Raw genomic sequence first — 13632 nt, 5'->3', positions numbered from 1 at the left:
GGTTTTTGTTACTTGCAAATTCCTGCGCTGCAGCGTCGACTAATTAAATTAAGTGTTCAATTGTTTGTTGTACACTTGCAATCATCATAAAAAACTATGATTTGAACTCTGGCATTTATGCGCTGTCATTGTTAATTTAAATTTTTAGCAGATTTCTCATTTATTTCATTTTATTGTATTGTATTGTATTGTAGTGAGTGCAAAAGGTTAGCTCAGCAAACAAAGGCAATTGTTGTTCATATTAGAAAGCTTTTAAATAATGAATGTAACTTGAGCTGGCGAAGCAAGAGCAGCAACAAAAGCTGGGGCAGGCAGCAAAAGAACAAATTGCCATGCAACAAGTGGCAACAAACAAAAGCATAAAATGAGTAAATGCAAACGGAGAGTGTTGTGAAAGCAACAATAAGCAAACACACACACAGACAAGCGGCACACCAAACGTATACGTTATATTGCGTATACGCCAGCAAACACAAAACAAACTTGCACGAACTGATTACAGTCTGCTTGAAACTCAATTAAAGCGCATAAAATAAAGTAACACATAATTAAATCTCAACTCTCAGTGCAACATAAAGTAGCGCAATGAAAAAAATGCATAACTTATGGGCATTGGTCAAAGCAGCAGAGCACTGCGCAAAGTAATTTCCATTAACAGCCTAAAGACCCAACAGCAAATGGCTTCTGATTAGCTTAATCTGCTGTGTATACGCAGCGGCAAGAGCAGCAATGGGTTTATATAAAGCTAAAGCCCTATTAAGACCAATGCTATGCTTAGAAATGATTGTGATTGCTCTTAAAATAAAAAGATTATATTTCGATTGCGTTCAAAGTACACAGCTGAATATTATTTGGGATGATAAAACACTTCCCATGAACAACAGCTTATGTCTATAAAATAATTGTATATGCCACACCAACACTAAATGCTATGCCAGCCAAATCTAATCAAATCAAATACCAAACGTTTATTTAGTCTCTCATGAGTTAATAATGCCATAATACTCTTTATTCCGATTATTTTCTAGCTGAGTTAAAGCTTCCCAAAGTTTCAAACTGATAAGAAACGAATACGCCTCAATTTTTAGCAATAAACTTTTTGTTTTGTACATCAGCAACCAAAGGTTGTTTGTCTTGTACATCAGCAACCTGTGGTTGTTTGTTTTGTACATCAACAACCTTTGGTTTTTTGTTTTCTACATCAACAACAAAAGGTTGTTTGTTATGTTCATCAACAACCAAAGGTTGTGTGTTAGGCACATCAACGAAAGGTTGTGATGCACGTTAACAACAAAAAGTTTCTTTAAAAGTTGATGTACAATACAACCTTTGTTTGTTTTATGTACAACACATAAATAATCTAAATGAAGCGAATTTAAAAAAAAAACTAAGTTCAAGTTGAATGTAAAAGTTCAATTTGAATTGGGTAAAACTGATGCATCCAGCCATGGGTAAGTATGCAGGATAGACAGGGTAAGTAAGGTAAGTAAACACTCACATATTTATTCTCATTGGCAGACAGCGGCGAATGCCGCTCTCAACTGGAGAAACAAATTGTTACATCAATAACAAAAGATTATTACATCAATACCAAACTGTTGCGTTGTTTAAGCTTTGAAAGGCTAAAGCTCAACGAAATTGCATCCGATCTCAAAGTTTAGTTAGACTCGTGATGCATATTTTTATAAAACTGCATTCAAATTTAAATTAATAAACAATTATTTGAGATAGCTATGAACAAAATAGTAATGATAAGCCGTAATTCAGCGAAATTACATCCGATTGCGGATTTCAATTGCCTTGTAGACTAAGTGAGATGCAGAAGAAAAAAACGCATTCAAAACTTGGAAGGTCAACGATTTTCGAATTTTGGCAAATAAACGTGAGTAAACGCCCTGTAAAATTTTTGCCAAAAAATATGCCGTCTTCATTTCTTTTCACTTTCTTTCTAACCTTGAGAAGCTATATCTCAGCAAAAAAAATCGGACTGAAGAGTGTTTTGGCTTAATTTACTCTAAATAATTATATGTTTTTAAGTTTGATCAATAAAAAAATTGTTTTGACAAGTTATGCCTACAAAATCCAATGCCAAGAGCACTTTTTGGTTAATTTCAAACTTTGCGAAGCTATAACTCAGCTAAAAAAAATGCGATCCAATTGTTCTATACGTCCTTATGTTTGCGTGAAAAGCACAATTAAAATGAGCTGAAATATGTGTGATACAAAAATTATTTGTCGAAGTTATGAACAAAATAGCAAACAAACAAGACAATTTTCTGTGAAAAATCTAAGTTAAATAAGAGGAATTTCATCGTATTTCAGAGTTTCATGCCTTGTTATACTCTTGAGATGCATCTGAACAAAACTGGTATCAAATTTGCAAAAATGCAGGCAACTTGCTTTTGTTACAATAGAGTTACACCAGTAAGAGAAGGTTGCGTTTTTGAAACTTTGAAAGGCTGTCTAAATGACTGACATGGTAAGTAAAGTATTTTCTCATAGGCAGACAGAAGCGAACGTCGCTCTCAATTGGACGAACAAATAGAGTTACATCAGTAACAAAAGGTTGTTACATCAATAACTTTAAGAAACTTTAACTCATTTTTGTGTTGGCGTTGCAAATAGAATTCAAATGGGTGTAACATGTGTGATTACAACATGTTGATCCCGCTATGCTTAAAACGCTTTGCAACACTGGCAACTGCTACAAAATGTTGTAGAGCTGTCAACTAGAATTTCATAGTCATTTTCAGTCTGCTTTAGTGACATGCAATAGAAGCAACATAAAATCAAATCTGAAAAAAATTAAATCTGAAATAAAATTTATTTTTAAATTAGTGAGCAGCATGGCAAGTATAAGTCTATTGAATCCCAAAGCTGAAATCGCACGCGCTGCACAAGCGTTGGCCATCAACATGTCGGCGGCCGTTGGACTGCAGCGTTTGATGGGCAGCAATTTGGGGCCCAAGGGCACCACCAAGATGCTCGTCTCGCCAGCGGGTGACATTAGAATAACCAAGGACGGCAATGTGCTGCTGCATGAGATGCACTTTTGCCATCCAACGGCAGCGATGATAGCCAGAGCAAGCACAGCGCAGGATTTCGAAACAGGCGATGGCACCACATCGACGGTGCTGCTTATAGGTGAGCTGCTCAAGCAGGCAGAGCGACTCATAGCGGACGGACTGCATCCCAGGCTGCTGACTGTGGGCATAATGCAGGCACGCGACAAGGCAGTGGAGCTGCTGGAGCAGCTGCGTGTGCCTGTGGAGCTGGAGCGCGAAACGCTGCTGAATGTGGCGCAGACCAGCTTGAGAACCAAAGTGGAGCGCGACTTGGCGGATCTGCTGGCGCAAATCTGCGTGGATGCGGTGCTGAGCATACGTCGCGAGCAGCAGCAGCCGCTGGATCTGAATATGATTGAGATGATGCACATGGTGCAATATACGACAATGGACACGCAACTGGTGCAGGGCCTGGTACTGGATCATGGCGGACGCCATGAGCTGATGCCCAAGCGCCTGGAGCAGGCCTACATACTCACATGCAATGTGTCGCTGGAGCTGGAGAAGACCGCAGTCAGCTCCAGTTTCTGCTATGCGACGGCAGCGCAGCGTGACCAATACGTGCTGGAGGAGCATCGCTTCATTGATGAGCGCGTGGCCAAGATTATCGAGCTGAAGCAGCAGCTTTGTGGCAGCTCCGAGCGCGGCTTTGTAGTCATCAATCAGAAGGGCATTGATGTGCCCGCTTTGGAAGCCTTTGCTGCAGCTGGCATACTCGCGCTGCGTCGCGCCAAGCGTCGCAACATGGAGCGCCTGGTGCGCGCCTGTGGCGGCGAGGCATTGAACTCACTGGAAAATTTGAATGCCGAGCATTTGGGCTACGCTGGCGTTGTGCATGTGGAGCAGCTGGGCGAGCAGGCGTTTACTTTTGTGCAGCAGTGTCGCCATCCCAGCTCGGTCACCATACTCATACGCGCGCAGGCAGCACATCAGGTGGAGACCATTAAGGATGCCATACGCGATGGCCTGCATGCCATACAGAATACCCTGCGAGATGGCTGCCTCATCCCTGGAGCTGCTGCCTTTGAGTTGCGCGCCCATCGCGTTCTAAGCGAATTCAAGCACTCCATTGTGGGCAAGGCTCAGTTGGGCGTGCAGCTGTTCGCGGATGCGCTGCTTGTCATACCCAAAACCTTGGCCGCCAACAGCGGCCTTGATGTGCAGGACACCATTGTGAAGTTGACTGCAGCTGCGGGCGCTCAAAGCGAGCTAATTGGTCTAGACTTGAACACGGGCGAGCCGCTGGACACAGCTAAGCTCAAAGTCTTTGATAATTACTGTGTGAAAAAGCTGGTGCTAAGCTCCTGCTCCATCATTGCCTGCAATCTGCTGCTCACCGATGAGATTATGCAAGCGGGCATGACCAGTCTGAAGGGCCTGCAATAAGCCAAAAGATATGTTGTCAGCTTAATTAAATAAAATAATAAACGCACGTTAATGTGGCGAAATTAAAATAAAAATAAAATAAACTCAATTTGTTCAAATTTTAATCATTTACTTGGCTTGTTGACAAGTTTAAGCGTAACTTTTTATAGAGTAATTAGCTCTTTATTCTTTGAATGCAAGAAGCTAAAGAAAACGTAAAATCGCAGTACAATAAATATATATAAATAAAGAAACTACATATATATAAGGAGTACTCTATTGATTTAAAAGCAGTGCGAGTTTGTTGACTTTAATAGCAAGCCTAGGTGTCAATAATTTAATCATAAGCCATTTGGAAATGTCAAATGTTGTACACAATCTAATTAGATATCAATTTGAAAATACTACAGATGAAACGCTGGTGGCGCCATATTACAAAATAAGCTAAATCATTATTGAGTCTTAACTTTTGCAGATGCCCTTTGAGAAAGACTAACTATCGTACTTTGACAATTGTTCATAGATTGACTTGTTATTAATTTTAAACGTCACTTTTAATGCGTTGAGCAATTTATAAATTATATTATTACATATTCTTGCAGAATAAATTTACTAGGCTATAAGCACCGTCTGACTATTTAGCCTATAAGTGTATAAGCTTTTTATTTATACGCAGTTCAACGTGTTTACAAAGTTAATTAACAGCTTTAGCAGCTTCCAGTCAAATCTGATGAGCCAGACAAACAAAAAGAAATGCTTCGCAACAAATTAGGCTTTGCCGCTGCGTAAATCATTTCATCAATCCAAAAAGCCAAACTACATCAACACGCAATTGTGCGTGTGTTTGTGTGTGTGTGTGTCTGTGTGCATGCAATTTTTGGCGTAAATTCAATTCCCAATTTCACTTAAAAGTTTATAAACTCGCCCTTTTGGCCGTGGCCAAGGTTTAGTTAGCCCACGCGTTGCCAACGAAATGAAGCACATAAACATGCCCCAGAGGCAAATTAAATGATTTGCTCGCCTTTACACGCTCTTCGTGCTGATTACTTTTGCTGCCAACAACAAAAAAAAAACATGTAAAAGGCAAAGCTTAAAAATTAAACTGCTGAAAAAAAATACTGCTCATCAGCAGTTGATGACTGCATTATAATTGAAGTGGGAATTTAACAATAGAAAATTTATACACGTAGCCTAAAATTATTTCAACGCCTGCCGCTTGTTTCTAGCCTCCTCCTCGGCATTCTCCTGCTTGATTTGCTTAACCAGAAATGCTAGCAAATCCGCTTTCACCATGCGCATGGGCTCTCGATGCTTAAGCACGGCTATTTCATAGAAACTGGCGTCCAAGGAGGTGCAAGTGAGCAGCGCACGCACCACATGCTTCACCGCCATGTGCTCATCCGGCGAGGCAACCATGCTGGCCACATTTTTTTCCAAATACTCGCGCACCGTCGCACCCAAGCGGCCCGTCGTATTCGCTGACCATTCATAGAAAATGCCCGAGGGTTCGGTTTGAAACAAATGCGGCTCGCCCTGATCATCAAAGCCGCCAATTAAGCAAGCAACGCCATACGGACGCAGTCCATTGCTTTGCGTATAACGCTGCTTCAGCTTGGCCAAGAAACTAAAAGAACACATAAAATATATATAGAAACTGCAGAGCTTATGACCTACCGCGTCATATACTCCACTGTGGCTGGACGCTCAAAGTTTAGCTTATGACTCTGCGCCTCGGATTGCGCTCGTTTAATCAACACGCGTGCATCGGCTGTAAGTCCAGCAAATGTCATTATAATGTGATCATCGATTTTAACTATTTTGCGTGCTGTACGTTCCACTTGCAGCGTATCCACTGCACGCTTCTCCAGCCCCATTACAATCAAGTCCTTGGTACGCAGTCCCACCTGTCAACAATTGCTGTTCAAGCTTGCTTTACTCACGCCCTAAGCCACAATACTTGCCACTGTGGAGCCCTTGCGCACCGCCTCCTGTGCATACTCCACTTGCAACAAGTGTCCATCTGGTGAATAGATTGTCACCGCGCCATCGTATTTGGACATGGCCTAAATAAGTAAATATTAGCAAAGCAAACAACAAATGTACTTAAAATTTTTAATTTATGCAAAACTTTGTTATGAATTTTAACTAACAGCAAGCTTTAGCTAAATAGTAGCAACTTACACACATCGCAGCATTCTTTGCATGCATTTTTATATATGTATATATATCTAGGTAAGAGTGCTACATAAAAAGTTTGAATATACAAATATACCACTTGCTAGAAATAATTATTTAGAATAAAGCGACATGAGTTAAAGCTCAAGTAAACTTGTATGTAACTAAAGATAATAACATATATACTGCTTTGTTATAATTTAACTTAAACTAATTAGTAATAAATGCAGCTTGATATTTGTTGAAGCTTAGCCTGACAACTGTGTGCAAAATTAATTAAAATTTCAAGCTTGCGTTGCTTGCAGTTCAAGATTCAACTTGTGGTTGAGTCCGCATCACATGCCAAACGGATTAAAGATGAAAAGTTAACCAAGTAGCATCTGTTGTTGCTGCTTCAATACCTAAATGCTTATTATTTGTCACCAGTAACTACTAATAGCAGCTGCTAGCAAAATCAAAGCGTCTATTGAGATAAGCATCCAAATTGGGCTAACAGCAGGCGGGCCAATCGACAACATTGTTAATGCTGTAAACAAAACGATTTCATTTGGCTAATGCGCTTGTTGCTGAAGAACGTACGAACGGTTGCCAGGAGGCCGCAGACACATCTATACAATGTTTAATATGCCAAGGAGGCGCTGTTTGTCATAAATTTATATTTAACATTTTATGACGGGACAGCAAAGTCGAGAGCTGCCTTGTTGTTGTTCAATTTTTCGTGTATACTTAGTAGGATTAAACACGTGCCAGAGCGGCAGCGCACCATTGGGTTAGCATTGTTATTGTTGTTGTTGTTGTGTATCCCATGCAACATTCAATGACAACAGCACGTTCGGCAATTGCGAAAGTCAAATAAATAAATTATAAAACACATTTAAATGCAATGAAACAAATAAATGAAATTAAGCATAATTATTTGAAACGCCATGTAACTCGATTTGCTAATGGTTGGTTGGCAACCCCGCAGACCCGAGGGGCAACCAAACTGCGGTTCAGCATGCGTTTAATTGCAAATTTTTCAATGACATTAGTCGCCCGCAAGGCATGAACTAAATAATAATGCATGCAACTAAATTAAATAATTGTCAAAATATGCAAGTGTCGAAAAGCGCAATTAATTGTTAAATTGCATGTGACATTTAAAACTGTAGCAAGCTTGCAACGTTTATTTGCATAACTTTAACTAATTAATTTACGCAACGAAACGTTGAATAAATATTTTACAAGTTGGCAAATATTTTTCAAGAAGCAGCATAAGAACAACAACAACAATGCATAGCTTAATTAACAGCTGGCGTCTGGCGTCGAGCCTGGAGGCTTGAAGCTCTCAAGTACATGTTAACATTAAGTATACGCAGCGTTTACGCTCAAGCAGTGGCAGCTGATTAGAGCAAAGCTAAGTATATAAAAACATCGAATGCTGTCGAAATTAGTTTATGCTTAACAACAAATTGCCTGCAGTCAGACAGGCATACAAATAGACAGCCATGGGGGGGTGCTAAGTGTAGGGGCGGGGGCGTAGGCGTGGCAATAAAATGCTTAAAACTGTTGTTGGGGGCAACTTTAGCACGATTTGTTTGCTTCGCGCTTCATTTGTAGCGTCAAATGCTGTTGATTGTTGTTTTGCACACACACACACACTAACGCACACTAACACACTTATTGCTTTCGTGTAAAACAAATAAGTGTTGAGAGCGCTGCACTGTGTCAAGTTTTGGCCAAGTTGTTGGCATAAACTGTAACTTTTTAATTAGCTAAGTTTAAATGCTAAAAAAAATTGTAACAATTAATATTCTAATGAAAATATGCAATAAAAATAAAAGCTTTAGCGCTGCATAAATAGTTTGCATATAAATTTAGCTGTATAAACTTTCGCTATGCAATAAAACAATTTGCACACACCACAGTTCGCTGTTTGGCAATAAATGTTTAGCAAGTCCTGCAGCACTACATAAGTATATAATTTAATTGCTTATTAGACAAAGCATTTTAGTTTACACATTTAACAGCTGTCAAGCAATACACAGTTTCATTTTTCAATCAACGCTTAAAGCAAACGAGGCTGAGTTCAAAATGCAAATGACCTTTTCCACAGAACTGTCAGGTCCAGGCCACAGACACGCCTCACAATTCACCTTCACCTATGACTGTGTGTGTGTGTGTGTTCGTGTGTGTATGTGTGTATTTGTTGTTTGGAAAGGCGCGCTTAAGCAAACAGAGCATACGAGATAGCCAAAGGAGCGCCGGAGCAGCGTCCAGGCATTCACCTGAGTACTTTTTAATAAACCGTGCCAACGCACTCCATTGTTGACTTACCACCCCCCAAACAGTCCGTGTCAACGAACTGTGTGCAGCTTCCACCTGCACAGCATTTATTAAGTCGTTTTGTGTTTACATAAACTGCCGCCAAGGCAGTGGACACGTTTCGCTTAAGTAGCCCGCTTTGACTACAACTAACGCTTAATTTGATTGCCGAAGCGTAAAGTTGTTGGCTCAACTCAATTTGGGCGAGTTTAATAAACTGCAGTGTAAGCATTTTGTTGTCTGCATTGTAAGCCGAAGCAGCTGAGCAGAAATAATTTGCAGCACTTAACGCTTAGTCTTAAATACAACTTACTGCTGTAAAGTGCATGCAATTGCAATTGCACCAAAGTGCAGACAACTCGCAATCAGTCAAGCAGCGCAATCTCTCGCTCTCGCTCTCGCTCTCTCTCTCGCTCAGCCGCTTGTTGAAAGCCAAATGGCGACAAATGCAGCGCAAATTAATGGCAATGGGCTCTGGACTGAGCGCTGGCTGCTGCTGCTGGGCAACTATTGATAGATAAAAATGGAAATGCGTAATGGCCGTGAATGTCAAGTCAATTGTAGAGAAAGAAAGCGTTGCAAGAACTTGTCGCTAATGGTCAGCGCTCTGTCAAGTAAATTGTAAAAGCAGCTGTGCTGCAATTTGAGCGCTGACAGCTAGATTAAAGCTTACACTGCACTACCTGGCGTATGCGTAATGCTTCTTCGCTTTCGCGCATTTAAGGCAAATATTTAGCACAATTTAGCAATCGTGTGAACATCGAACACACTTTATCACGCCTGTCATTGCTGGAACTTAACTAGCAAGCGATTTCAAGCATAAATCCGACCCAAACAAAATAAAACCAAATGGCTGCCAGCACAGTGAACAAAAGTCCCCAACTTATCGCCTAATTTATGCAGCAGACACAAGCTACAAGAACAGGTGCAAAACGAGAGGTAGAGAGCGAGAGAGAGAGAGCGAGAAAGCGAACGTAAAGCATTTTGGCAGCAACGCACAAATTGCGTTTAACAAAACGTCTTAATAACTTAGCTGGATTTCTTTTCCCATCATCAGTTGCGCATACCAATGCGGGCAAGGGCAGTGCCAGCCAGCGAAGAATTCAAGTTGAAGTGGCTAACAAATTTAAGCAGAGCTCTATCTTACCAAATTGATTGCAGTTGGCTATAGTATATTTTATATTTAAGTTAGATTACAGGGATTCAGCCTACAAGGATTCTGACGTAGCACAAAATAAAATTTAAAAGAAAAATATTTTGTAACTAAACTAATACATTGTCCCAATATTAAATGTATATATTATAATTATTTGCATATATGTAATTTGGCCTGCATTTTGTTTAATATAAAATTACAAATGCAACAACTATTAACGAATTGAAGACTCTTTAAATAAATATTAATTACTTAGCATACAACAGGCGGTAATCAAGAGACTCTTAACTAACTATCTAAGTAAATTAAACTTTAAACCATGCGAAGTAAAGACAGTTAGAACGTTTTAAGCTAAAAAGAGTTAAGGAAAGCAAGTTCTATGGGTATTAAATGGCTTACGCTCACAATTGAATGCTACACTGTCCGGCGTGGATTTGGATTGCTGTCAATAGCGCACACGGCGCGTATTACATTTGTGTGTGTGTGTGTTTTCCAATTTCTTTTTGCTTTCATATTTTCTTCTTCTCTCTTTTTTGTGCACAAACACTGTTGCAGTTTGAACAGCGACATGCGACCCACAATGCATATAAACATTTCAGAAACCTGGACGACGATAACTGCGTTGTTTTTATGGCACACGTGCTGATGTTGTTGCTGTTGCTATTGTTGTTGTTGTTCCTGTTGTTGCTGCTGGCAGGATGTGTTTGCTGTAAGCAGTAAGCTCTGCCTCGCTGTCTGGTCACAAACAACCAAATAAAAACGACTAACAAAAAGAGAATCTAAAGTAACATGTAGCTGTGGCCCGCTTTTATCACTATATAATCCACTTTATATTTTCACACTCACACACAATACACAAACCAAAAAGAACGAATTGAAAATAAACATAAATCTAGGCGGCTTAGCCGGCAGTTAAAAAATATCCAAAACTACGGTTTAACATAGATACGAGTTTAGAAAATTATAATTCAATTGTTCGATACAAAAGGAAAAATATGTGTATGTTGCTTAAGCCGGTTTGACATTTTATTGTCTGAGAATGAGAGATAAGAAAAATTCTTTGTTTGCCCGCAGCATGTTTGCTCTTGAAATTAAACAAAAGATTGCGCTTGTAATGCGCGAGAGATACAGATACAGATACAGATCTATAAATAAATTCTTCCAGCTATCAGCAATGCTCAGTCTTGAAACGAAAGTTGTTGAGGGCAGACGTTTACATTTTCCACCAGCCGTTTATACTTCTACTATTCAAAAATGAGCAGCGCAGAGCATTCAGTTTATATAAAAAATGGCAAAGTGGTTAATGATGATGAGGAGTTTATGGCTGATGTGCTTATAGAAAATGGCATTATAAAGTAAGTCAATAATATATGCAAAGAATGTTGATTTAAATTAATAAGCTATTTAGTCAGAATTAATTTAGCAAATTCAGTACTCACACTTTAAATAAATAAAATATTAAACTGCACTACAGATTTGTGGGCGCTGCAGCGGATATCAAAGTACCAGAAGGCGTGCGTACCATTGATGCTGCTGGGCAGCTGGTCATGCCCGGAGGCATTGATCCGCACACACACATGGAGCTGCCCTGCATGGACACAGTCACCATTGATGAGTAAGCGCCTTACATAAAATGCTTTTCTTTTCAAATTAAATGCGTTCTCGCTGTCTCTACAGCTTTTATGGCGGCACGCGAGCAGCTGTAGCTGGTGGCACCACCATGATAAGTAAGTGATGCACAATAAAATGAAAAAAAGACTTAAATTAAATTTACTACATACCCATTTAGTTGACTTTGCCTTGCCGGACAAGTATGAATCAATGCTTGTGGCTTATGACAAGTGGCGCAGTCGTGCGGATCCGAAAGTCTGTTGCGATTATGGACTGCATATGGGCATCACTTGGTGGTCCGAGCAAGTGTCCGCTGAGCTGGGCGTGCTCTGCAAGGAGCGTGGCGTCAACTCCTTCAAGTCCTACATGGCCTACAAAGGCGTCTATCAGCTGAATGATACTGAGCTCTTGGACTCCTTTGAGCGCATACGAAGTCTGCATGCGTTGGCTATGGTAGAATCTTTTAGTAAATTATTTTTAGCTGCAATTTATTGCTTTATAACTTTTAGGTGCACGCTGAGAATGGTGACATTATAGCTAAGAATGAAAAGCGTTTGTTAGCTCAAGGCATTACCGGACCCGAGGGACATGAGCTGTCGCGTCAGGAGGAGGTGGAAGCGGAGGCAGTGCATCGCGCCTGCATTCTGGCACATCAGGTTAGTCTACATACAATTGCTAACAATTTTAATTTATAAACAATGCTTTTTAGGTGGACTGTCCACTTTATGTGGTGCATGTAATGAGCAAATCCGCTGGCATTGAAATTGCGCGCGCTCGTCAACGTTACCAGGGCAAATATATTATTGGCGAAACGCTGGCAGCGGGATTGGGTACCGATGGCACTCACTATCATTGCAATCACTTTGCCCATGCCGCTGGGCATGTCATGAGTCCGCCGCTAAGACCTGACACTACCACACCTGAGTTTCTCATGAAGCTGCTGGCCAAGTAAGCTGCAAATTTAGAACTAACAATTAGTCAACTTATCTTTACTATATTTGCAGCAATGACTTATCACTGACAGGCAGCGATAACTGCACCTATACTACAAAGCAAAAGGAATTGGGTTTGGGTAATTTTACCAAAATACCAAATGGCATCAACGGCGTTGAAGATCGCTTGTCGGTGGTTTGGGAAAAAGGCGTACACTCCGGTCTAATAGATCCTTGCAGATTTGTTTCTATTACAAGCACAACTGCTGCCAAAATATTTAATATCTATCCACAAAAAGGACGCATTGGTAAGTGTTGCTCTCGCGCTTTATTTTGTTATTTTTAGTTTATGTTGTTTATTTATAGCTGTTGGCTCCGATGCTGATATTGTTGTCTGGGATCCAGAGGCAACACGCACTATTTCCAAGCATACACATCATCATGCTTGTGATTTCAATATTTTTGAGGTTCGTTTTTAGCCAAATTGTTTAGCAAGCTTTATTCTACCATTTGTAATTTCTTTCAACAGGGCATGGTCGTGCACGGAGTGCCCAAGTACGTCTTGGTACGTGGCCGTATTTGTGTAGATAATGGCACATTAAACGTTGAAAAGGGATACGGACGCTTTGTTCCAACACCAGTGCGATCAGCATTTATCTACGATCGTATTGAAACTTCAACTAGTCAATAAAACAATAAATGCATTTGAATTTACAACTATAAACAAATAAACTAACTAGACTCTTTGTAAATTGATTGGTTTTTTTATATGTCATTAATTTGTATCACTTATGCTTAAGCGAAATGATTTATTTAATTGTAAAGCTTTAGATATTTCAAATAGTTTAAATAAAAAAGAAAAAGTTATAAAAAGCTAGAAAAAACTGCTGAGTGTTGTTGTCATCGCTCAGTTGAACTTTGAAAAAAGCTACATTTGACGGAAAAAATCTAAATGAGCAACACTGATCTTACCAGCACACATTATGTTACAGCACTGTAAGTTAACAGCTGCCATAACATTCAA

The 13632-nt window shown here is 40.0% G+C and overlaps 3 protein-coding genes across 6 annotated transcripts; 2 read left to right on the top strand and 1 right to left on the bottom strand.

Moving 5' to 3' along the window:
• The first annotated feature begins 2777 nt into the window (after positions 1 to 2777).
• LOC108595376 (T-complex protein 1 subunit zeta-like) lies at positions 2778 to 4531 on the top strand. The gene has a single exon (XM_033295062.1). It carries the CDS (start codon positions 2847 to 2849, stop codon positions 4449 to 4451), a length of 1605 nt encoding a protein of 534 aa, XP_033150953.1. The 5' UTR covers positions 2778 to 2846; the 3' UTR covers positions 4452 to 4531.
• Positions 4532 to 5544: 1013 nt separating this feature from the next.
• LOC108595602 (proteasome subunit alpha type-7-1B) lies at positions 5545 to 6710 on the bottom strand. Of its 3 annotated transcripts, XM_017980867.2 has the most exons (4): positions 6612 to 6710; positions 6388 to 6493; positions 6105 to 6334; positions 5545 to 6054 (listed from the first exon to the last, which is right to left on the bottom strand). In XM_017980867.2, the coding sequence occupies exons 2-4, from the start codon at positions 6448 to 6450 to the stop codon at positions 5628 to 5630; spliced, it is 720 nt and encodes a 239-aa protein (XP_017836356.1). In that variant the 5' UTR covers positions 6451 to 6493; positions 6612 to 6710; the 3' UTR covers positions 5545 to 5627. The 3 variants fall into 3 exon arrangements, with proteins under 3 accessions (XP_017836356.1, XP_017836355.1, XP_017836354.1); XM_017980866.2 differs by lacking the exon at positions 6612 to 6710 and having other exon boundaries at positions 5546 to 6054; positions 6388 to 6550; XM_017980865.2 differs by lacking the exon at positions 6612 to 6710 and having other exon boundaries at positions 5547 to 6054; positions 6392 to 6568.
• Positions 6711 to 11256: 4546 nt separating this feature from the next.
• On the top strand, positions 11257 to 13344 carry LOC108597482 (dihydropyrimidinase-like). 2 transcript variants are annotated; one of them, XM_017984057.1, is made up of 9 exons: positions 11257 to 11420; positions 11540 to 11680; positions 11743 to 11792; positions 11855 to 12129; positions 12186 to 12332; positions 12386 to 12624; positions 12681 to 12916; positions 12975 to 13075; positions 13138 to 13344. In XM_017984057.1, the coding sequence occupies exons 1-9, from the start codon at positions 11320 to 11322 to the stop codon at positions 13297 to 13299; spliced, it is 1452 nt and encodes a 483-aa protein (XP_017839546.1). In that variant the 5' UTR covers positions 11257 to 11319; the 3' UTR covers positions 13300 to 13344. The 2 variants fall into 2 exon arrangements, with proteins under 2 accessions (XP_017839546.1, XP_017839548.1); XM_017984059.1 differs by lacking the exons at positions 12681 to 12916; positions 12975 to 13075; positions 13138 to 13344 and having other exon boundaries at positions 12386 to 12628.
• The last annotated feature ends 288 nt before the right edge of the window (positions 13345 to 13632 follow it).

This window comes from Drosophila busckii, chromosome 2R (assembly GCF_011750605.1).
Source record: "Drosophila busckii strain San Diego stock center, stock number 13000-0081.31 chromosome 2R, ASM1175060v1, whole genome shotgun sequence".
NCBI classification, from domain to species: domain Eukaryota; kingdom Metazoa; phylum Arthropoda; class Insecta; order Diptera; family Drosophilidae; genus Drosophila; species Drosophila busckii.
The sequence above is the reverse complement of the archived record's forward strand: the minus strand, read 5'-3'. Positions and strand labels throughout refer to the sequence as shown.

Coding starts and splice junctions, on each gene's coding strand:
- LOC108595376 (XM_033295062.1), top strand. CDS start 2,847: ATGGCAAGTATAAGTCTATTGAATCCCAAAGCTGAAATCGCACGCGCT.
- LOC108595602 (XM_017980865.2), bottom strand. CDS start 6,490: ATGTCCAAATACGATGGCGCGGTGACAATCTATTCACCAGATGGACAC. Junction 6,335..6,391: donor TGCGCAAGGGCTCCACAGTG/GCAAGTATTGTG, acceptor AATTGTTGACAG/GTGGGACTGCGTACCAAGGA. Junction 6,055..6,104: donor ACAGTGGAGTATATGACGCG/GTAGGTCATAAG, acceptor GTGTTCTTTTAG/TTTCTTGGCCAAGCTGAAGC.
- LOC108597482 (XM_017984057.1), top strand. CDS start 11,320: ATGAGCAGCGCAGAGCATTCAGTTTATATAAAAAATGGCAAAGTGGTT. Junction 11,421..11,539: donor ATAGAAAATGGCATTATAAA/GTAAGTCAATAA, acceptor ACTGCACTACAG/ATTTGTGGGCGCTGCAGCGG. Junction 13,076..13,137: donor GTGATTTCAATATTTTTGAG/GTTCGTTTTTAG, acceptor TTCTTTCAACAG/GGCATGGTCGTGCACGGAGT.